The sequence below is a fragment of the Takifugu rubripes genome, chromosome 7, assembly GCF_901000725.2.
Source record: "Takifugu rubripes chromosome 7, fTakRub1.2, whole genome shotgun sequence".
NCBI classification, from domain to species: Eukaryota; Metazoa; Chordata; class Actinopteri; order Tetraodontiformes; family Tetraodontidae; genus Takifugu; species Takifugu rubripes.
The window spans coordinates 6636154-6659750 of record NC_042291.1 but is presented as its reverse complement, the minus strand read 5'-3'; the positions used below and the strand labels follow the sequence as shown (position 1 = coordinate 6659750).

The window sequence follows — 23597 nt, the reverse complement described above, 5'->3', positions numbered from 1 at the left end:
CAACTCCCATTGAAGTGCCTCAGCAGCACCAAAACCCCAGTCACGTCTTGGCTACCACCGCACGCAGACAGTCAGCCTCTGCTGAGATGACACATAAATACTGATAAACTAAACCCCACGGCTCAGTTGCTCTGGTTTTGTGTCCTGCGAGGGAAGAGGAAAGCAGGTAGAAAGCACAGAGGCCAGCTGAGAGAGTCTGTTTTACTGAAGGAGGGGCTGGGGAGCAGCCATAGATGTGGTCTATAGTTCTTTTTATTTTAAATTGATATTGAACTCCAGATCTTATCATCAGTTGATTGCCGTTTTACATGTTTGGACATGGAACACTGTCTTGAAGCATGTTTACTCGTCCCATCCATTTTTCAGTTGTTTTTTCACCCCTCTTCTTTTTTTCCCCTCCCTCTGCTCTGACCCCCCCAGCAGTCTTTCAGGCCCGTGACTTGGCCCCTTAGTGCGTGTTGTCCAAATTGCTTCCGCCTGATGACTTCTTAATTGTGTTAATTCGGTGGCAGCAGGGAGAACCGAGCCCTCAATGTTCAGAGAACATGTGTCACTGTTTTAGTGGGCAAATTGAAAGGCAGGCAGCACCTGGAGAGGATGGTAATCATCAAAATTGGACTTCCAGCCTCCGCTACCACCAGCACTTAGGCCCCATCATTGTCTTTATACAGACAGCCCCAAGGCGGCGTGCCCCATTTCTTGCTCCACTGCTCCAAAGGTCTCCACATTCTTTTTTACACTTGCGTTTGCTTCGCAAAGTTCCGGTTCCTGTTACATTTATTGAAAAACAAAGCAAAGCCTCTTTCCTGTCCCAATGTCTCTGCACGACTGTTTATGTTTTTTTTTGTTTTGCGTCAGTTACAGGCCAGGTGCCAGCAGAACTTTGTCTCCTTACTGCTCCTACTTCATCCTCTCCTGACTTTAGAGAGACAGTTATTGTTTCTGCACCAGCACTTAAAGGCTCAGCTGGCTGCTCTCAGCCTGCCCAACCTTTCCACATCTTTTCTCTTAGCCCACAGGTTTCAGAGACCCCTTTGCACTTTAGAATTTATTTCTTTCCATCTATGAATATTTACCTGTCCATTAATGTTTGGCAACACACTGAGTTCTCTCGTAATCTGATGATCAATACATATAAAACTGCTCTCATGCATTAATACGCGGAGTGGCTTTTTAAAAGTAGTTGTATTCTTAAAACATCCCTGCGGTGGAGTTAAAACTGACTGAAGATGTAAATACCTGAAATTTATCGCAGCCTTAGTATTGTGAACTCGACAGCCATTTTCCAGTGTCTTACCACATCATTTCACCTTTTAGACCGTTTAGTCCCAGTTTTATATGAACTCGTCCTGCATTCCGATTTATTTCCTACCAAACATTTTGAAAGTTTTTGATGTTACTATGTAAATTTATCCTTCAGGCCTTTTCATGTTGTTGAAGCATTTCTAAAAGTTGGTTTACCTGGCCCAGTGTATAACGTTCACATACCATTCCTCAAAGCCGCAGTGCAGGACACGTTGGAATGTGTAAAACATGGCTTTCAACTCTGCAGATGTCCCTCTCTCTCTCTCTCTCTCTCACACACACACACACACACACACACACACACACGCACACACACACACACACACACACACACACACACACACACATGCTTGGTATGGGATTCCAGAAACACACAAAAACAGTCCACATCCCATGCTGCCTCTCCTCTGGTGTGTCATTTTTTAAAATAATGGCCGGGTCCTTCTTACTTCATTGTTTCTTTATTGACTATCCATCTTGCCTTTCCCTCATATTTTCCACACTCTCCTCAGGATGGCGAATCCAGCTGCCCATAGTTGCCCTTGCAGTGTTTGATGGAGTGCTGTAGCCTCTGGCCCCTAGCTGTGTGTTTATGTACTCCTTGCACCTGCCCTTTCTTGAAGAGTAACAGTACCACACACGTTCCCTCACTCAGTCACACACTGAAACAGCAAAGCACACATGTCTGGCTTTAATACATACACTCATGCATCCTACAGGCATAAACCAAATACCCCCTTTAAGTCGACAAACTACCAACCACTGTGCTTTCCCTCTTCCTGTGTATCCTACATTTTATAGTCTGACAGCTGGACAAAACATTGTCCGGAGCCCCCCCATGCACAGCAGCCACCACCCCAGCAGGTGCTTCGTGCCCTTTAGGACATCTATGTGGGCTGTGGGGTGATATGTTATAGTGATACCCCCATGCCATTTATCAGCGATCTAACGGTAGAAGGAATACCTCCTGTCATGTTCCAGATTGGCTGGTTCTTTTAACATCTCCTTTATTTTCCAGGAAGAATGAAACACAGGGAACAGCCAGTGTGTGTGCAGAGGTCCACTCATCCCAGCGGCAATAACTTTTCCTTCAGCACTGAGGAAAAAAAATGGTCATTGGATCTGGATATCTGTTCTCAGAGATAGTCTGTTCTTTAAGGATTGATCCGTCATGGTGTTTCTAGATTTACTGAGAACATTTAATACCGCCAAATGTCTGGTGCAAATCTTTTATGGCAAATGTATGGAAGTTTTTTCTCTGATAGGAACCTTTTATGAAGCCTTATGTAGTGCCTATTTTGTTCCCCAGCTGTGCATCTGGTCCTAGATTGTCTGAGGCCTGTGGCTGTGCATTGATGCATCCATGTGTCACCGTGCAAAAAATGTGTTGTTTAAACTTGTTTTGACCTAATAAATTTAAATCTCATGCTGGGATTGACAGTATTAAACGCTAATAAACTGCTTTCTTACAATTCTGATGAGAGAACACTTGATGCTAGAGTAGCAGGAACCCAGCAGCAGGAGACATACAACGTTGCACTGTTTGACCTGCAGCTGCAGTAGGTAGCAGGCCGGGAGACAGAGGGAGTGTTATTAACGTTCCCATCTTCCATCTGGTGTGATCGAGGGCCTCTCAGACAGCAGGTGAAGAGGTTGCTGGGTAATTTGTCTGAGAGAGGGACAAGAGGGAAGTCGGCGGTTAGGGATTTTAGCAATTTCCAGTAATTTCCATGGTTAAATACAGCGTGTGTGTACTGTGAGTGTTGGCTGCCACCACACTCCCCGTTTCATAACTGCCTGTAAACGGTTACTTGTTTGAGGCTAAAATGATGTTATTGTTGTGCACCACAGCACCACCAGATTTTGTGAATAACCTTTAAAATCAAATCAAATCAATCTTTGTCAAATGTCAAGTGGAGCTGGTTTAACCGAAAAGACTGAGAAATGAAGCTAAAATTGATGACTGCTATCATTTTTTTTGTAGTCAGGAGCTGATAGCAATTTACACTTAATCAGCCTTCATGCGTTGGTGCCTGTTATTTAGCTTCTTTTTCCGGTTCAAGCGTGGTTGTTCCACTTTTCTGATTTGTTGATGTGAGAGCCAGTGAGATATTTTTGACGGACAAAAGCTACACAGATTTGTAAACTCGCTCCAAGTACCCTTGCAGAAAATGAAGTGTTATCACTAGGAGAGGGGAATATTCTTAAAGCTTTATTGGAACAGGTGATGTAAGAATTTAATGTGATTCCCCTGGCCAGTCCAACTCACTGGAATAACCTAGCATGTGAGGGATGGAGTTTTCTTTTCTGTAACAACAGGCGGTTTGGAACAAGACTCAAAACTTTGCAGTATGGCTTAGCCATCCAGCTATTTCTTCCTACTCCTCCTCCACCTCTTATGTGTTTGAAATAGCCTCTCATCATCGAACTAACATTTCCGTATCACCGTAGCAAGAATGTAACCATGCAGACTGCTTCCTTGGCAGGCAGAGGAATCTTCCACACTCAGCTGGCTTTAGGAGAAATAATTATTTCGAAGATGTGCTGCTACACTGGTGTTAGCTGAATGGTAGTTGACACTAAGCTGGATACTGTTTTTAATGTATTGGATATCTTTTGGAGCAATCTATCAGACTGTATCTATCTGTCGCACTGTTTCTCATATTTTTAACAGTCCCTGTAAACTAACATAAAATGTTGAAGTAATTGTCCATGTTTTGGACAACCATTTAGACAACCACTTTACAATGTATGGGATTTTAGCTCCAATATTGTGGGTTTCAGGCAGCCTTATAAAACAGTTTTCTTGGGTTTCATTACTTACTGCAGTGTGTCCAAACCTCCATTTATGTCCTGTCCTTGTGTCACAGAAAACCTTCTAACATCCTGTAAATGTTCCCCAAAATGTGTGTCTTGAAAGTTTTGCGCCCTCTCAGTCCACATCCATGCACAGATAGATCCCCACATTAATTCATTTGAAGAGTTGTTTGATTATGCCATACAAATATATTAAACCTTCGACATGGATATGGTTTCTGTTTTTAGGTTCCAGGTCATTCTTTGCCCGCTGTTGACGATCTTGTATTTTAAATTGTCAAATGTTGTTCAAAATTATGCGAAGGCCACGTTGGGTCAAGAGCAATTATAGGCCAAACAAGTGTTTAACAAATACACGGCAGCGGTGTTTAAACCTGTGCGACTGCACTTCATTTTCACTTTGCTTTTTTTTTTATTAGGTGTGAAGTCTCTGGGCCCGTCACCGACTCTTGAGGGTTCAGTCCAAAACTTGGAGCTGAAGTTCTGCAGCCGCGCGATGGTTAAATGTGCCTCAGGAACCGTGGGAGCTGTAAAAGTGTGCGCCAGGACCCCAGGTGTGTGCAGCTGTGCCCTGTTTAAAATTTTACTGCCTGTGTAGGAGGGAGTGAGAGAGACTGACTAGACTCTTCTTTCAGGATTTCTTTAAATGATACATTTACAAACTCTGCTCTGCCTCTCCCTTCTTCTTCTCCCACTCAATCTTTATCTTGATTTTTTTCGTTTCCAGCTGTGTGTTCTAGTTGCTGCTTTCTCCTGGGGCCTGTCATTGGTCCCTGGCCATGTCTTTGATGGCAAGGATGTTATTGGATCTAGTGTAGTGCACATGTCACAAGGTCAAATGTGACAGTATTTGGCAGATTATCCTGTAAAATCCACATTTTTCAATAATGAAATGCAAGAAGAAAAGAGATACAAGAATATGCACATGATGTAAATGTTTGAAAGCTGTGCATTAATCTACCTTGAATCTTGTGTCTTAGGTCTGGGAGAGGGGGTGAAGGAGAAGCTCGTGCCCCTGATCCAGGGCCCATCTGACACCAAAGAACTCCATATGAGCCGCTGGCTCAATGAGATTCGAAAACCTGAGTCTTTGCTGGCCCCTGACCTGCTGGCCTTTTCTGTCCAGGTCCCTCAACAGGGAGATGACTGTCGGAACTCAGGTACCCTCTCCTCTCCTCTCCTCTCCTCTCCTCTCCTCTCCTCTCCTCTCCTCTCCTCTCCTCTCCTCTCCTCTCCTCTCCCCTCCCCTCCCCTCCCCTCCCCTCCCCATTTTGATGTTCTAAGCTCATTTTGCAACTATGCTTGTCATTGTTAGTTGGATTCCTCTCCTCTCTTCCTCCCTCTCCTCTCCTCTCCTCTCCTCTCCTCTCCTCTCCTCTCCTCTCCTCTCCTCTCCTCTCCTCTCCTCTCCCTCTCCCCCTCCCCTCCCCTCCTCTCCTCTCCCTCTTCCCTCCTCTCCCCTCCTCTCCCCTCCTCTCCCCTCCTCTCCCCTCCTCTCCTCTCCTCTCCTCTCCTCTCCTCTCCTCTCCTCTCCTCTCCTCTCCTCTCCTCTCCCTCTCCTCTCCTCTCCTCTCCTCTCCTCTCCTCTCCTCTCCTCCTCTCCCTCTCCCTCTCCTCTCCTCTCCTCTCCTCTCCTCTCCTCTCCTCTCCTCTCCTCTCCTCTCCTCTCCTCTCCTCTCCTCTCCTCTCCTCTCCTCTCCTCTCCCTCTCCTCTCCTCTCCTCTCCTCTCCTCTCCTCTCCTCTCCTCTCCTCTCCCTCTCCCTCTCCTCTCCTCTCCTCTCCTCTCCTCTCCTCTCCTCTCCTCTCCTCTCCTCTCCTCTCCTCTCCTCTCCTCTCTCCTCCTCTTCCTCCCTCTCCCTCTCCCTCTCCCTCTCCCTCTCCCTCTCCTCTCCTCTCCTCTCCTCTCCTCTCCTCTCCTCTCCTCTCCTCTCCTCTCCTCTCCTCTCCTCTCCTCTCCTCTCCTCTCCCTCTCCTCTCCTCTCCTCTCCTCTCCTCTCCTCTCCTCTCCCCTCCCCATTTTGATGTTCTAAGCTCATTTTGCAACTATGCTTGTCATTGTTAGTTGGATTCCATCTCAGTTATTGAACATCTAATGCAACAATCTTGATTTGTTAGGTTGTTTATGTTATGCAATGCCCCCTTTTCAGTTACTTCTTAAGTGTTTCCCTTTTGAGACAAAGCTGGCAACTCTTTGTCTCTTTACAAACAGTAAACTTTCTAAACAGCAGTCCGTCTCTGTCAGTGCCGGGCTGAGCTGACTGAAAACAGCCACCCTCTCGGGGTTTGTTGATGAGGCTATGCTGATGTCAGGTTGCAATTTGCGTCCTTCCACCACAGATTATATTTCACGTGTTAGTGCGTGAGTGTGTAGGCATGTGTATTTAGAGGGGGCGTGTAAGATTGTTCAGTAGCCTTTCCAAAGCACTAAACATGCAATTCAGATTCCACAGCTAGAGCCCCGTAGCTTGATTTACTAAGTTGGACATTTAATGACTACAACTGTGTGCGTCTCATATGTCTGCAGCAGTAGCCAGGTATGTCCTCATCTATCCAGCATGGGGTCCAATGTTCTTTCATGCAGAAATTTGTCCTGCTGTGCTTTCTTCCATCAGTATTAATATGTCATCACTAACCTTTCCCTCCCAACTGCATTTGTAAATTGTTCTCCTACCAGGCAGATTTGTCTGCCCCTCTGGAAAGATTGGAAACACTTTGATAATGATGTATTTTACGGTGTTTTTCATACCATGGCTTTCAGTTGCTCCCAAGTACGTAAAAAGCCTCTCACAATACACATGATCTTTTATCCGTCCCCTCTTGCCTCAGCCCAGCAACGTATACAGGAAAACCTGGGTTGACAGTGTAAAACAATACACCTCCAGTATTTGTTTTCAGACGGAGTCACAACTGTACATCACTTTTAACGCAGGGCTACAGAGATCCATTTTGTGGCCATTGCATGTGAAAACTAGGCTCTGAATCACGTCTGGCCCCTGAGCATTAAACATGTCAGCACTGAGATGGCAATAGAGCTCGTGTCTGGTGATTTGAGATTGAAAGTGGAAAAATGCAGCTGCAGCGCTGGGGTGCACTGAAGTCAGGAGATAAGTACGGTTTAGAGACTGTAGAGTTGGGAGGTCGTTGCTGAACAGGAATTTCATTGCTGTTTAACTGACACTCAGTCAGTCACTGACTGCCAGGATGCTCGTCAGCACGCTGCTATAAATGGAGAGATGGAGATCTTTCATAGGCAACGGAGTGGCTGATAAATATGAACATTGTCATCCATTCAATTATTTAAAAAAGTGACATCAGAGTCGATTTTAAAAACAACATTGTGTTTTTGACAAGGTATTGCGCAACTCCTTGTACTCTGTCAGGCTGAGATATTTTTAGGAACTCTTGTAAAATCTATTTAGTGCACAGCCTCAGACTATTACTTTGATTTAGAGTGCATATTATTTCAGCAAAGCAATGGCTCATAAAGACAGTGCATATTTTTGAATATTAAAACCTGATCCAAACACAAACCAGAAGACCAAGAAAGTGAAATGGGGGGGGGGGGGGGGGGATGATGAAGGTGAAAGGGTAGGAGGGGCTCACTCCCAGAAGCCCTGGATATATCTCCCACAGATGTGGAGCAATACTTCTCATCACTACCTCCCAGCGAACCCTCTTTTCGCTCTCTCTGGGTCGTTGTTTGTTATTTCTTTCCTCGCTGTGTTTTAATACTCTTTCAGCATCCCACCTTTAATATCATTTTATTTATTTTACTACCATTAGACATAACAACTGATACATTATTGTTGCAGTTTAAAGCATGTTAAGAATGTTACTGTTTTATTTAATAACTTGCAAGCAATGTTTTTTTAACATTTATTGTTCTGTAAAATGTAATTATGGAATGTAATGGTCCATTGATTAAGACACACACACACACACACACACACACACATCACAATCTGTTCTTTTCAGCCTTACATCAAAGGTTGGTCCACATGTCCCATGTCCCTGCTGTCATCCAGAAGGTTGGCTGAAGGAGACTGTTAAAACCAGCCTAATGAAATGATGGATGCAACGCCTCTGTCAGCCAGAGATGAAAGGTGTAATGGCACCATTGAAATGGGCTTCACCATTTGCTCCCATAGGACAGACTTAGAGGCTCAGCGTTTTGTGATGGTGACATTTCTGAATTGTTGGAACACTTGGCCTTGCCATCAAACACATTTTATTCCTCCCATGTGGCTCTGTTGATTCCATTTTGTGGATTCTTAAAGTGTGATCATTATACGTTGAGTGGCAGACTTGGGTAAAAGCCTGAGAGAAAAATCTTACAACATAAACATACTGGAAACATTAAGGTGTAATGGGCCGCAATCAAGTTTTATATTCTATTTTACTTTTGATTAGTCAGTTCTGGTTTAAGGATAAATTGCAAAGTCTCGAGGGATTGGACTGGCTAGTTTTAAGCGTAATTATTTAAGGACACAGAACTTGGACATCAGGTTTACCAGTAGGCATTCAATGAATTGTAGCACTTCCAAATCCATCTTATTTTCACGCTTTGCTGTGCGATTGACTACTGTTGAGTATAAACTGAGAGAAGCCTTGCCTTTGCTTTTTCCCCAACGGGTCATGTATGTGTGATCCCTGTGTTGTCTCATTCGCTAGAGGATGTGACAGGCCCTGGAAATTGCCAGCACTTTCCCTATGGATCTTTTAATTCATCCCAGAAGGTGATTCTCCCACGTCTTCTATTTCTCCCTTTTTAAGAATCTAGCAAATCGTGCCCTTTCCGTTTCATTTTGCCACTATAGCTCTTGGCAAAATCTAGGAAGAAGGAAGCATCAATAATATAGCAACCTTTGATGCACCATTTTGTATTTTGATAACAGTTTTGAGTTGTCTTTAAATTCTTCCCCCATGTTGCTTTGGAATACAAAGTTAATCCACGTAGATTGAGATAAATCCTATTGTGACATCTGTTTTCTGTCTAATTGTTTACCTCTGAATTTAAATTCCAGTTTATGTAAAGAAAAGATTAAATTATTTGTCTGTCCAACGGTATTGAGGAAGTCTCTTTATACTTGTAGAACTCTTGCATATCCAGACTAACATGTTTTTATTTAACAGAGTTGAGGTTGGAACATTCTAATAAATTAAACACAATTAAAAACATGGGTTTGAACGAAACGGCACTGCTTTGAAATGCCTTCTATTACAGATCCAAAAGCAATTAGTAATTTCATATCTTGTACTTTAGCCTTTGCATTACAACAGTCCCAGATGATTTCTGTTAATTGAGAAGTCATTCCAGATGGGCTCACAGTTATACGACCTTTTTTTTCCCCTTGGCAGCGGCTACTACCCTGTTGTTTTCGTCTGCAAACATATTTCACGTGTTCTCCTTGAACAGTGAGCCATCCGTGATACATTTACGTAGCGTAAAAAAAACATGGAAGAACTCGCCACAGCTATAAGACAAATTGTGCTTGTGGAAAACAACAGACAGAACGGTTGATTTTAAGCAAATATGAATGCAGTAAACAATGGACTGGCAGTCTGGAGGCTGCTGGTTAGAGCCAGTACACAAACTGGGGCCAACGACCTGTAATTATTCTACCAGTATACATTTTTTTTGCATTTTATTAGAGCAGAGCAATATGGATCATGTGAACCGAAGGCCTTTGCAGTGTTCTTCAAACTGATCGTGAGGGCTGCACTATGTGTTAATTATTTAAGTTCTCCAGAGAAAAGTTGATCATTTTGATCCCTGGACAGTGGCTGATTCTTCTTGGCTTGATCTTGGGCCTGTCACTGTTGATGGATGGGGAAGACTAAAGGGGCTTTGGAGAGGTCCAGACGGGTAGAGGGCGAGAGGGCATGTGAGAGGCTGGAATTTATGCTCAATCTCATGGCAAGCGACAGTCTGCAGGTGTCCCCCCCAATCCTCGACTGCACCAGAGGAGGAGGGAGCAACAAGTCGGGTGGGCTTTATGATCATAGAAAAGACTAAAAGCAAGGGAGAAAGAGAGGGGGAAAGCATGTGTTTTCCCCAGGCACGCCAGCAGCTGCGAGACAATGATTTATGCTTTTCTCAGAACTCTGGGATCTCAAAATGTTACATTTAATCAAGCACACTGAGAGGAGAGCAAATGTTAAAGATGTTCCCTGTAAAGCTCTGCAGTTTTGATCTCTTTACCATACCATGGGAGCTGTGGGAATGAGGGAACAAAGTGATCTTCAATCCTAATTTAAACATGTTGGAGAGAGGTTACATGGTATTAATCCTTGGAGAATTCCCCTGGTGCAGTAACCCAAAACATATTTACTTTTCAAACAGATTACAGTTGTTCAGTTACTATTATTTTCCATTATTTATTTTTATAAGAGGCAGATAGCATGAAGACTCTTAATAATTAGAGTGAAATACAATTTAGTGCCACCATTATTGTTAGTCTGTCAGGTCCTGGCTGCAGCAGTCAGAAACAGGTGGGGTCAGGCTCTGTACGTCCAAATGACTAATGAGAGCAGGTGGGAACGAAGCGCCACCTGACTTTGATCTGTCACTTTTGCACCAAACACGTAAATGTGCTCACTGAACGGTGCACACGCACACAAACATCCATAGAAACACTTTTCACATATGGTCTGCCGGTCTCCTGGCCTCTGCCCTGAAACCGTACCCTTTCAATAGGTTGCGCTCACACCATAGATGGGGTGTGAATTTTGGGATCTCCCTTGGTAGCCTCCTCCCATACAGTCTTTCAAAGGACTTCTGTACATTCAGTTGTCCATCTATCAAGCTCCTTTTCCCTCCTTTTCATGTGTTCCCTCAATCCACTGAGTGTTAAATCAACAATCTGGCTTTGTCTCAGGCAGCAGCTTGATGGCTTTAAGCTGCTGCTCTGAACATTCTCTGCTTGATAAGTCTACAGTAAAAAGTGGTGCTAAAAACACATTTACTCTTCATCCTTGTGAGGAAACAAACACAGCAGCCAATATTTGGAGGAAATTAGCAAGTTTTCATGATTTAGGTCTGGAATCTTTTTAAATACAAGACATATTATATTGGTACCTGTCCATTAATGCTCACATTTTGGTTTGGGCGCATGAAAGCAGTGCATTAAGGTTTGTTTATTTGTTTAAGCAGCCTTGAACTTCCTAAAGAACCTGTTTAATCTTCGAGGCAGCCGTTCTCATCATCTCTTGTCAGTCAGTGTGTGTGAAGCAGAGCAGGTAATGCGGAGATTAGACCCAAGGGAACCCACTCAGAGCTGGCTATTGAGGTCAATCATGGCCCATTACTGGAGCTGTTCATCTGTGAAGTGCTGGGCTACTTAGACCACTCTCACAGTGCTTAAAGCCTGGTTGGAGTGTGAGGCTGAGGGGCAGGGGGCAGGGATTGGGTACAAGAGGATAAGAGCTGAGACTGGGGATGAGTCTGGGCTGGAGTGTGACTTGGACAAGAGCTGCTGTTCAGGATAACCTCTGCTCCTATGTGATATAACAGCTTCCTGCAGAGACCATTTCATTCTTTCTCCAGTTCAGTTCATTTCAGTAGCAAATAAAAAAATTGCCAGTGTGTTGGAGTTGTTCTCAGAATGGAGAATAGATGAGACTCTTCCTAGAAAAGAGAGAAAATGACACTTTAATGATTGTGCAGGAAAATAGTCATAGCAACAGTGAAGTACAATAACAGAACTCACCAAACACTGCAAAAAAATGATTGTCAATGACAAGTTTGGCCATTTATTATGCATTAAAATGTGATTGGACGAAAGCTGGAATGGGTTGCCAGAATCCCATGACAGACTACAGCCCAGTGAAATGTAGCGGTCTCTGTTTTTCCTGATGTTTGTTGTCGGACTAAGCCGACATAGTAGTGTATAAGTCAGTCAGATTTAAAGATTTAGCCTGGGAGTGTGAAAGGAGGTCATTTTGGGTCACTGCTGTTTAACTTCTAAAAGTTGTCATTTGGGTAGGACACGCAAAGGAAGAAGTAATTAGATTTTTTCACATCATATGAAAGTGGAAACAGCATTAGAGCAGCACTTTCAATAAAGTCTATCTGGCAAAGACATAATGAGGCTCTTTCATCACATTTGGTGAGAACTTTCCAATTTTAATATGCTGTTTTAACCATGTGTATATGAGTAGTTACAGGTCAGCTCGAGTGATAGTTTTGGCAGTGTGCATGCAAACTTGTGGACCCTTAAACTGAGACAACATCTTAAGTATTGAGTTCTTCTTCAGGGAATAGCAGATGCTTGCCCTTTGTTACTGAACAGCTGGAATATAATGATCTAACTTGCCAGCTACTGCATGTAATGTCATTCCCAGGGAACTCTTGTTGTCAGTAAAGAACCTAACAGAAGTTTACTGAAACACCCAACAATATACACAATCAATGAAAGTTCCCATGTGAGCCTAAAGTTATTACAATGAGAAATTGCAAGTCGAGCTTGAGAGACAAATTACATTGCCATCTGTGATTTTTCATTCATCATTAGTAAGTTAGGAAGAAAAGCAGATGAAGAGCTTTCAGTACAGTTTTAAGCAGGAATAAACATATATACTGTAAATAAAAGAGAGTGAGGTGAAGTGGTAGGACACTGGTAGGATACGAGTTCTTTGCACTTTCTTCTGCACGAGGCTGAGTAAAAGGGTGGAGGAGGTCAATTTAGTTAACCTTATCTAATTGAATGTTGTCACTGGATCAAAGGTCGCCACATTCCTCACAGTCGGATCAAACGTCACACAGCACAATCAAAACAATTGGCTTCCCCGGATCACCTAATCAGGGGCTTGGAGCTTTATTCTCGCAAATTAGAGGGGATAATGTCCAGACTGACTGTAGAGGGCCAGTTTTAAATTACCTAAGATTGAGCCACATAGATGCACTTCATAAATGGTCTGAATCTGTGATACATTAGAATAAAGTAATTGTGCATATTCTGATTAAACAAGCACTTTTTAAATAAGTTATATTAGTAGCTCTTGCCCGTAATTTTCATTTCCCAGCTTCTTGAAAACCACCAGACATACGGAGACAAGCTGTGGTTTAGCTGTTTTCCTTTGCTACAACATTTTCCTCTCCATCCTGTCTTTGCTGACAGAGACTGACATTATTATTAGTAATTTGGTGTTGCCTCCACATCAAGCCTCTTTTATACAACCGCAGTTTATCGCTCTCATCGTCAGTCGGTGAGCCACGCTCGGGCCTTTCATCTCTCATCACTGCCGTGCCAGCTATGAGTGAAATCAGCCACCACCTCCCCATGCCATTAGATGCTGGTTACTGATTCATTCTCTGAGAGTTTTGAAGTCCCATACAGGCTAACTAGTGTTCAGACAGATGCCAAATTGACCCATTGAAACTGCACTGAAGTCGGCTGGAGTTCTGTGCCAGTAGCCAAACCGATATGTGTCTCGCTGCTTGAGTGCCCGTCAGAAAACACACGATGGACGTGGGAAGGGGATGAGAGGCCATTAGCTTCTTCACAGCTCAGCTGCCGTGGCGCACCTCCCTCTCACCATGCCCGTCCCTCTTCACTTCCCCCTTTACTCCCTCCACTTTCCTCTTGTGCTATGCTCCGCCAGCATTTTCCCAGGCTACATTGTTGACCAAAAAAGCATGCATGCACCCAGTGGGCAAAGCCATATTCCACAAAACTGCAGTCAGCATTAGTTTGTAAATCAAAGCAGGATGCATGTAATTGGCCCAACCACAGTCACACAGAGAAGCAGCACTGGTGAGGGTGAAGACTTGAAAATGTGTAATAAGATGAGTTGAACCACATTATGGATATGAGAGGGACACACACACACACACACACGCTTGTACGCGCTTTTTGATGCTGATGCAGTGGTTTTTTGAGCAGAGCTCTGTACTATGATGTGATTAATCAAACTAATTTAGCTTGTGATAGTTGTCGGGCTGTGGTGTAGCTATGGGCAGGATAGTAGTGACAGTGGGAGAGATTTCTCACAATTCTCACAGAAATAAAAAAAAAAAAAAGGCAAAGTAATTAACAGAATCAGCCAGTAGGAACCAGACCCAAGGGGAGGAGGGGATTTAGTGAGGCTCAGTCAAGAATGGAATGTGACACAACCCACACTAATTTTAAATTCTCCCATATAACTGGCTTATTCTCACACACTGTCATCCACACACCAAACACTCCCAATAGTACCAGTTACAAGGTCTTTGGCTCTTTGTCAGAGCTGGCTCATGTTCAGAAGCACTCTCAAAGCCTGCACAGTTAAGCATAATCTGTTTATTTGAGGGTAATCTACATAAATTTAGCTAATTATGCATTTGTGGAACATATGCAAGGTCTCTATTTTTTTCTCTTGATTAATTCTGTTTTGTCAACTATTGGAGTTTGTTCCAGGGACAGACAGAGGAATGATTAATCAGAATCTTGCCTCTATTGTCGCATTGTTTCCCTATAATATTTATCGCATTTAGAGGTTTTGGTTTTCTCTGGTCCAGTGATCTCATTCGTTGTCAGAGTCCCCCCAAGACCACACAGGAACATCATCATGTCCCATTGGAGAACCAAGATTAATTTTGGAATGACTAAGAACAATTAGGTTTCTCCAGATCCTCTCAGCACAGTGATTGGCAGTGATTCTAATTACTGTTTAAATGACTTATGAAGAAATAAGTTCTTTACAAGTTGGCTCCATAATTCCATTCTAAAAGTATTGGATCTCTTTCCACTAAATTTTTATGGTACAGTGTAAAATTCTATTCTATTCTTATTCTCAAATTTCCTGAGGTGATGTCATATTTTTTATTCAATTAGTTGATTTATTTAAGACATTAGGGAGGCAAGTCTTTAAACACACAGTGCCTTTCTCCCACAGACACCTATAAAATAGTGAGTGGTATTTTCAGAATTATTGGGGGAAATAATAATTTATCTAAAGATTTGGGGGCCTCTGTTTGCTGCTGACCCCAGTGTCACAGTGTGACTGAGATGGTTTAGCTCAGCTCTGATCAATAATGGCTAGAGGGAGTGGGCTCTCAATAGCCTGGTTTATGTCAGACTACTCGCGCTTCTCTCCTCTGCTGACCTGCAGTCGGAGCTTGAAACATCTGAATTGGTTCAAGAATCGCTGCTCCTGGGTTTCTGTGCAGCTGTTTTTAGAATTCATATACATGTCTATGTGCAGCAACAGAAGTGCACATTTAATCCACGCTGCCTTTACATTTGTATTCTAAAAATGAGAGTTTGTATTTTTTAGACTGCCAGTAATTTAAGCACTCTCTAAACACGAACTCATCGTTTTGTCAGTTGGGACTGATTTAGAGCATCACCCAGAGCAGAATATACAGAGCAGGTTAACGTCTCTGTGCTGACTCTAAGCCCCATTCACACCTTCATCACCGCGTCTGCTCTAAAACATGGGTCGTCTCACATGCCCCCCTTTTCTCTCTGCTCCTGCTTGTTCTTTCGTTTTACAACCTCCAACCTCTTCCTTAAAATTTCAAACCTATCCTGGTCCCAGTGTCTTACCTTGCCACCCTCTCACCCCACTTAACCTCCGCTCACTCTCCCACCAGGCTGTGGCAGAGATGTTAATGTTGCCTGTTGAGGGGAACGCATTTAGAAGGCGACTGGGTTATCTGTCCAGTGCAGGCTGCAGTGTCAGAGGCTCCAGGTCAGAGAGAGTTCTGGTGTGGTGGGTGAGGAAGCTTTCATAAATTTAAGATTAGTCTTCCAATCAATTAAAGTTTTACGGCCTTTTTGTCAAATTTTTGACCCAAAAACAATAAGTAATACAATAAGTTCTAGAATTCCCTTGCGGAAGTTCCAAGTTCATCTAGTTCATCTGGCCTCTTCTGAGATTAAAGTAGCTTTTGGTCTTTATTAATTTGTACTGCATATATCCAATGGAGCCATCTGGTGATAACCTGCCCTCTGAGCGGAATTCTCTCTGGAAATCAACCCCTGAATGAACAGTACCAATAGTCCTGCAGATTCACCAGGTTTTCCTAACTCGAGTTCCTCTAGTTTCTTCTGTGAAATTTTAGGATGAGAGTATAACTAAATAAAAGGATGATGAGGACAGTTCAAACACATTCATAATCTCAGCCTTTTCTCCCCTCATTGACCTTTTTCTAACCCCGAGTCTTCAATCTAAGGTTTTTTAAAAAACATATTAGTCATTTTGGCATTATTAGAAACATCAGAGTTCTAGAGAAACTGACTGTAATTATGGTAAGTCTCTGGGATTTCTTTTATTTTCACAGGAAAAGAAATAATAAGCAAAGAAAGAACACTGCCCGGAACTGAGAGGTTGTCATTATGTCATGACGCATAAATGCACATTCTGACATTCTGATCTCTGAGATCAGAGGGAGAGCGAGTGAAGGGCGTGGAAAAATATCAAGCTTGAAACATGCTCATTACAAAAATTAAAAAGGCAAACATTTTAGCGCGCCATACGATCCAGTGTTTTGAAAGCTGCGGCTAATGTGCGTCTTTGCCGCCGTGTGTGTTAGCTCAATCAGTTTGCAAAGTGTGCAGACTCTGGGGACCTGGATTGTGGTTTGATGCTGTCACAGAGGCGACACGTTTGCTTCTGGGAGTGTCTCAGCAGAGGTGAGAACATTTGCCAGAGAGCCGAGTCTAGCTCTTTGGCTGATGGAACCATTAGGGAAGGTCTTCTGACATTAGCATCATACAGCTTAAATATGTATTCATTGCAGCACCTGGCTTTGAGCGTGTGTTTGGTTATCTGTCTCTGTCGATGTGTTTTAGAGTGATGTCAAGTATTTGTTGAGCAGAGGCTGTTCTGGCTTCAAAATGTTCTGAAACAGTTTTTCTCTTGCTGGGGGAGGAAAAAATGTGTTAAGGCAAAATCCCCAAATTAGGAGGCACACTTTCCCAGGGACCAGCAGGCAGCTAATTTATCTGAGTGAAGACGAGATGAAAGCAGTGGGGGGCACTCTGAGCTTCCACTGTGCATGCGCTTTTGTGTGCGCATTAAGGATAGGAAGTGTGTAGGTATTTTGTACCCATGTGTTTATGTTAAACTACTGCAGATGTTAAGGGTTTCTGCTGTGCTCCTGTTGGTCAGTAGCACCCAGGGGCTCTTGTCAGAGGTAAATGCATTTAAAGCATGCAGCTTATAATGTCTTACTTTAGAATGAGGTGAGTTTAAACTTAGACACACACATACATACACACACACATATACACACAAGTGAAGACACACATGGTTCCACCACAAACATCTACTCACCACCATAGGATGACGTCTGAAACAGCCTCTGTTAACCCTGAACAGCATGGAAGTGGTTTGGGGTCATTACAGCATCAAGTCTTTCCCAAAGGAAGGGAGGTTTTGAGGGGATGGTGTGTGTTGGTGTGAATGCACATGGAGAAACCGTAAACACATCTATCACAAGAACTGGGAACAAATCTGGAATTTTTAATGTTTTTTACGACTAACCAGTCATTACAGTGACATTACACAGATAGTATAAAATCAGTGTTTTAAACTCACTTAATGCTTCTCCATATCAGTAAAGTCAGACTACTGACTTGGCAGGTCCTGCTTCAATAATAACTACGGATTAATGCCATGTAGACGCTTGAGTTATATGTATAAATGAAGAGAGTTAAAACAATAATAGATGACCGTGACATAACTGAGAGAGATCTGTGAAAGATCTCGGGAAGGGAGGAAGTGAAGACACCTGATTGACTGCTGAATGAGACTGTTCTGTTTTAAAGTGTCACTGGGAGGCCTGGTTTTTAGACAAGCAGAAGATCTCTGGCCAGGTGTAGACACTAAATCCTGTATGCCTCTCCACACGGGGAGATCGATGGCTTGTCTGCATGTGTGGTGCTCTGCATGCAGTAGAACATAACCCACAGGGGCCTGTTACCTCAGACCAAAGGGTGGCTGGGAAAATACATTTATAAACAGATTTAAATACATATTTGAGAGAAAGGCTTCTCTCCACTTCACAGCACAATCTATTGTTTCTGGATTCTACAGTCCAGATAAATTTGCAACTGTTCTGGAGTCAAATTTCTTCAGATCCAAGCTTGGTTCAAGTTCTTTCTCACTTTGACTAATGAAAAATTTTAGCATTACCAGCTTTTACAACATTTAAAGACGTGAGTAGCACCCGCTCCCCTGTGGGAACCCATTTGGTGGCGTAACCGTCATTTGAACCCTTTTTTGGTCATTATTAGTACACTGAATCACAGTGTAGAAGTATTATCCTCTTTAAGCATAAGTTATTGACTTTTGTTCTTTGTGTCCCAGCTTTATCAACACATTGATCTAATTCTCATTTTTTCTCTGATTAATCACTGTTTTGTGACCGCGTCATTGTCCTTTTGTTGCACTTTGCATATTTTTCACTTGTCGTCACTTCACCAGTTGTAGCAAATCATTAAAATTTAAAAGGAGAAGCCTTTTATCTGTGTAGACATGTACTAATGTGCAGTTTTGTTGTGGTGGAAATCTTGGACCAGGGCAGAGCATTGTGCTTTGGCACACGTGTGTCTGTCTGTATTTTCTGATGCGAGTGGGTGTCCACATTTATGTGCTTCTTTGTTGCTGAGCTTGGCAGCAATTGTTCGCTTCTCCAACATTGCGGAATGATTAAATCCCTCTCGTGCTGCCATCCATAACTGCGTCTGACAGATTCTGCTGGCAGAAACCCGGGCTTGAGCAGCAAGGAGGTAAAGCGACGTGTCAATTCCAGGACCGTTAGAGGCTCCTATAGCAAAATAATAAGCCAGGCTAATCTGTAAGCCCTGTGATGGCCAACACTCTCCCACCACCTCTGCCACCTTCAATGTGTTGGCGGCCGCGTTTCAGTGCCGCTACTTCTGGATCCCTCTTAGCCTCCAGGCCAGTCAGCCAGTCGCCCTGTCGGCCCAATCTGCCCAATCTGACCAGTCTGTCACTTTTGCTTAAGAGCCTCTTTAATGCCTCTTGCTTAAGATGTCAAAGGTCATGCCGTCGTGCTTTTCCACAACAACGGGGGGTGTGTGAAATGATGGTGGGGGACTGGTAGTGTGACATTGTGATAAGAATCAGGCAGGGTGGGGCTCGTCAAGGGGGCTGGGCTACCGTGTCACATGATGGATTTATGGCTTGATAGATCGAAAGTATTTTATAACAGGGCAGACTATGGGGCATCTTAATATAATGTAGCCAAGTTCTAGAGATGTAAATGATTTTTTTTTTATTCAGAACATAAAAATAAATTGTCATTGATCATTCACGCATGAACAAAAACCACCTCACCTGTATCAGAAAGAAAATGTCATTTATTTTTCTACTTTTTTTTATTGATACTTTTTAAATAATAAATAGGAAAATAGCATAATTACATTTTTAAAGCATAGATTTCCTTAATATTAGTATACATAGAATTAATAGAAACTTGATTAGGCCTATTCCTCCTTTTATAATGATATTAATGATGAATGGGAAGCCTGGCATTGGACAGCACTATAACATCCTTTCCTCTCTCCTCGAACCTCTAACGTTCTGTCATTCCAGCCCCCTGCTGTGACAGGCTTACAGCGCTGTTCACACTTTTCTTATCTGAGCTCACAGACTGTTGGCGCTATCAGAGACCTTCACAGGAGCTTCTGCTGCTGCTGCAGAGGCCACCATGCCCACAGCCAGAAGCCGAGAAGGAGAGAATGTGATTAACTGCTGATGGGCCATTGCAAATATCATTCAGATAGTCCACATAACTACCAAACTAATGGTTTCAAGTAAACATGACCTATATAGCCCAACTAAATCTGATGTAATCTTGTGTCATCTGGGGATCTGAGTTGATATGATCTGAAACCAAGACGCCTTATCTTGACATCCAACAGAACCACTCAGCTGGTGCCTTCACTCCAGGTGGTAGTGTCAATGTGTGGGCACGTAGTGGCCTGACACAACTGTCAGGGTTTTTGGGATGTCAAAGTAGTCTAAAGAGTCTCTAATGAACCCCCTGCCCTTGTCCCAGGTGTGAACATGAGGTCATCTTTGGAAGGGGAGGGAAAAAGCAGCATGGAGCAGCAGGGTGCTGGAGACGGTTGTCAGAAAAAGAGACTAACAACAGACAATTGAGATCTCACTCCCTCAACTGGTAGACTCCGGATAGCAGGTTAGCTAGAATAGAACTTCACTGGCTCACCTTAAGTAGCTTTAGTGTTTAGAAGTGTTTCCATGCGAGTAGATAAATCAGCAAAGCCACTTTAATATAATGCAAGCCTGAAACAGAGTACCACTATAACTCTCAGATCCACGATGAGTAATTGTGTCAACATTCTTGTAAACTAGACAGAGCAGTGATGACTGTAGCGCTTTTAATGTGGACGTTTACACACACAGTGACATACATCTGACGCAGAAAATGTGACTTCGGTGAGGCCGCCGCACCGAGTTGCCACCGAGTGAAAAATGCTGCTTTTTATTAACATTGAAAATTTGGCCTCTGAACAGAGGCTTAATAAACACCATTCGCAGCTTGAAGACTGAGGCAGCATGGCTGGTTGTGGTCTCCACTTTAATACATGTGAGTAATTACCAGCAGCTTTTGAAGTGAACACAAAAATTCTAGAGAAACCCAATTACTTTGTGAGGACTGGGACTGAGGGAAGATATACAGGGAAGGAGGATTAAAAAGCTGTTAGCGGTGATCATTTTCACTTTTACAGATCATCAGATCAGCAAGTACTGTACAGGGTATTAGAGAGACAAATAGGCCAAAGCTCAGACGTGTGGTTGGCAGATCGACACACAAAGACTGGGCAGCCTTTGGCACTGAACAGACCTGCACAGACTGTTTCAAGAAAATCATAAAGCCAGCAACGCTGATGGTAGCAAGTAACCACAGTCACTTCCATATGTGGTGTCACTCATTTGCACTTTTACGAGCGAAAGCAGGAATAGTCCCTGTCTCCCAGGCTTGTTTTGAGCCTCTCGCTTTTGCATGATTTTCCCAAACTAAATAGCTTATTGCTCACGCTTTGTCAGGATGATGCCGTGATGGGTGGGGTGGGCGAGTGTCGAGTTTGGATGGAAATGTTTGCGGTTTGCTAGCAAGAATACTTGGTTTTGTGTGAGTGTGCATCTTCCTGCGTTGCCACATGTGTTACGCTGGTCCCTGGACTCTTCATCTCTGCGGTTTGCCCTCGCAGGCTGAAGACAGGGAGGCAGAGCAGGAGAAAAACAGCATGAGGCAAAGAGACATGTAAAGCAAGTTAAGGACAGGCTATTAGACAGACAAACAGGCAGACAAACAGGCCAAAGATCAGACATCTGGTTGGCAGAATATCACACACATACACACTGAAAATTGGACCATGTTTGTGGCAGAGACGGTATGAACCAGGGCAGAATGTTTGAAAGAAAATCATACAGCCAGTAAACAAACTGTAACAGGGATATCTTTGTTGTGGAATTCAAAATAAGACTTTAAGTCTACCATTCACAATATTTCCATTAGTGTCTCCCAGAACTATTCAGTTCCAGCGCTCGAGTGTATTGTCTTGCATCTTGAGGCAAGGCCGTTGAGGTTTACAACCAGTAATACATACAACCCTGATTCCACAGAAGAAGCGGCACATAATGTGAATTAAAAACAAAATCTAGTCATAATGCAGTAATATCCATATCACTGCGTGGTGAACCACAAGCCATACTTACTTAAGGAAAAGCCTTTTAGGGTGCCCCCTTCATATTCAATGATCATCTTCACCTGTTTCCTCCAGGCCTGTTTACCTGAAATGCCGGCGTGCATGTGTGTGTGTGTGTGTGTGTGTGTGTGTGTGTGTCTAACGCAAACATTTCAAAAAGAAGAACCCCTTTTTCTGTTGATGACAACCGAAGAGGTCATGTCATGTTTGGTAGGAACTACAAAGCTCTCTGCCGACTGCAGCAGTAACGTCTCCAGGCCTGTTTAAGGAATGGGTCAGTGCAGAAACACCAGGGCGCCTCCCTCTGGGACCTGTGGTTGTACTGGGACAGCTCTCTGGGAGGCCAGTGGGTCCTGTTTGTGTGTGCATACATCTGTGTTTCCGTAGAAGCCCAACCAAACAATAATGCCGATGGGCCCGCTTTAATATTTTTAGAACACTGTCTAAATTAAGGTTTTTGTGTCTGAATGTTGGGCTCCGTTCAGATATGGAACAGCCAAGGTGCTGTCAGTGTTTGAAAGCTGTATTGTTTACCAATTACTCCAGTTTTTAACTTTGCAGGTGAGCATTAGTTGGGTGGTCTTTTTTTAAAGGAAGTATCTAATTCAAGCAGCTAGGATTTGTTAGACACTTAGTTCTAATCTTACTTGTAACATTGCTTCTCTTCAACCATCTCTTGCTCTTTTTTCCCCCTGTCCTCTTGCTTTCCCCTCATATTTCTTTGTTTGAAACGTTCCTTCCACTATATCCCTTCTCTCCCTCACAGAAAATCCCGTCTCATCGAGTCCTCAGTTGTGCTTTGAGCATTCCACTGTTTCTCTGGTCTTTCGTTGATGTACCAGGCTTCAGAAGGTCCTTGTTACATCACTGCCCCCTTGTGGTTTTCAGTCCATTATAAGGAGCGTCACCCCTAAATCCCCCCTCGGTGCAGGGAGGTTGATCGTAGCAAGTACCCACAGTCTTTTTTTTTCACTCACCCAAGCAAAAACATGTAGCGCTCTGTAAATACGCAGCGCAATTGTGTGAAATTCTCCAAAAAGCACACTTGGAGTGTGTGCGAAGCACAAGGAATGTGACCATTCAGAGGTCCTCTCCTTTACAAATAAATATTTGGTGATGACAATATAGAAGATATGTTAAACATGAGGAGGGTAATTTTCTAGTCAAATAAACGGGAGCCCTGGCGGTGGTGAGAGGGGGCACATGTGTGTCTGACATGGTGGGAAGAATGAGAGAAAAGTGATGGGGTGATATGGAGAGAAGGATAAGTATGTAAAAAACATTATGACCAGCGTTGGATTACTTATGTAATCCATATATTAATACAGGTAATCATCATTATTGTAAAACAAAAAAAGAAAGATAGACGATAATGTAAAATTTGGAATTTGTCAGTTTCAGATCTAACTTTTTTTACTTTATTGGATGAAAAGGATTATGCTTTTTTTATTTAATGAGGCTTATTTTTATAATATATACAGGTTAAATGTACATATATGACCTTTTCTACGTTCAGATAAGTTATGTCCCTTTTGCTCATTAAATGGTCATCTAAATTTATGTCTCTGGGTGATATTTATGATAAGCCATCTCCAGAAATATATTATTTGCAAACCACACCTTTTTAAAACCAAAGGCATAAATATTACTCTGAACGTATCACCACGTGCAATCACAGCACGGAGTTCAAAGCGAGCGTATTTTATTGCACTCTGAACCAGACTTGACATTAAACTTGAGTACACGTGTTGAACTTTGTAAATTCCAGATAGTTTCAGTTGTCTGGC

The 23597-nt window shown here is 43.0% G+C and overlaps 1 protein-coding gene across 2 annotated transcripts in view; it reads left to right on the top strand.

Annotated features, from left to right (window-relative positions):
• Nucleotides 1-23597, top strand: part of LOC101062313 (vacuolar protein sorting-associated protein 13B) — a 231129-nt gene that overhangs the window by 58337 nt on the left and 149195 nt on the right. For both annotated transcript variants that reach the window (XM_029839039.1, XM_011605289.2), the window contains exons 18-19: nucleotides 4542-4676; nucleotides 5103-5282. In XM_029839039.1, coding sequence (XP_029694899.1) covers nucleotides 4542-4676; nucleotides 5103-5282 — 315 coding nt within the window. The remainder of the gene's footprint in view (nucleotides 1-4541; nucleotides 4677-5102; nucleotides 5283-23597) is intronic.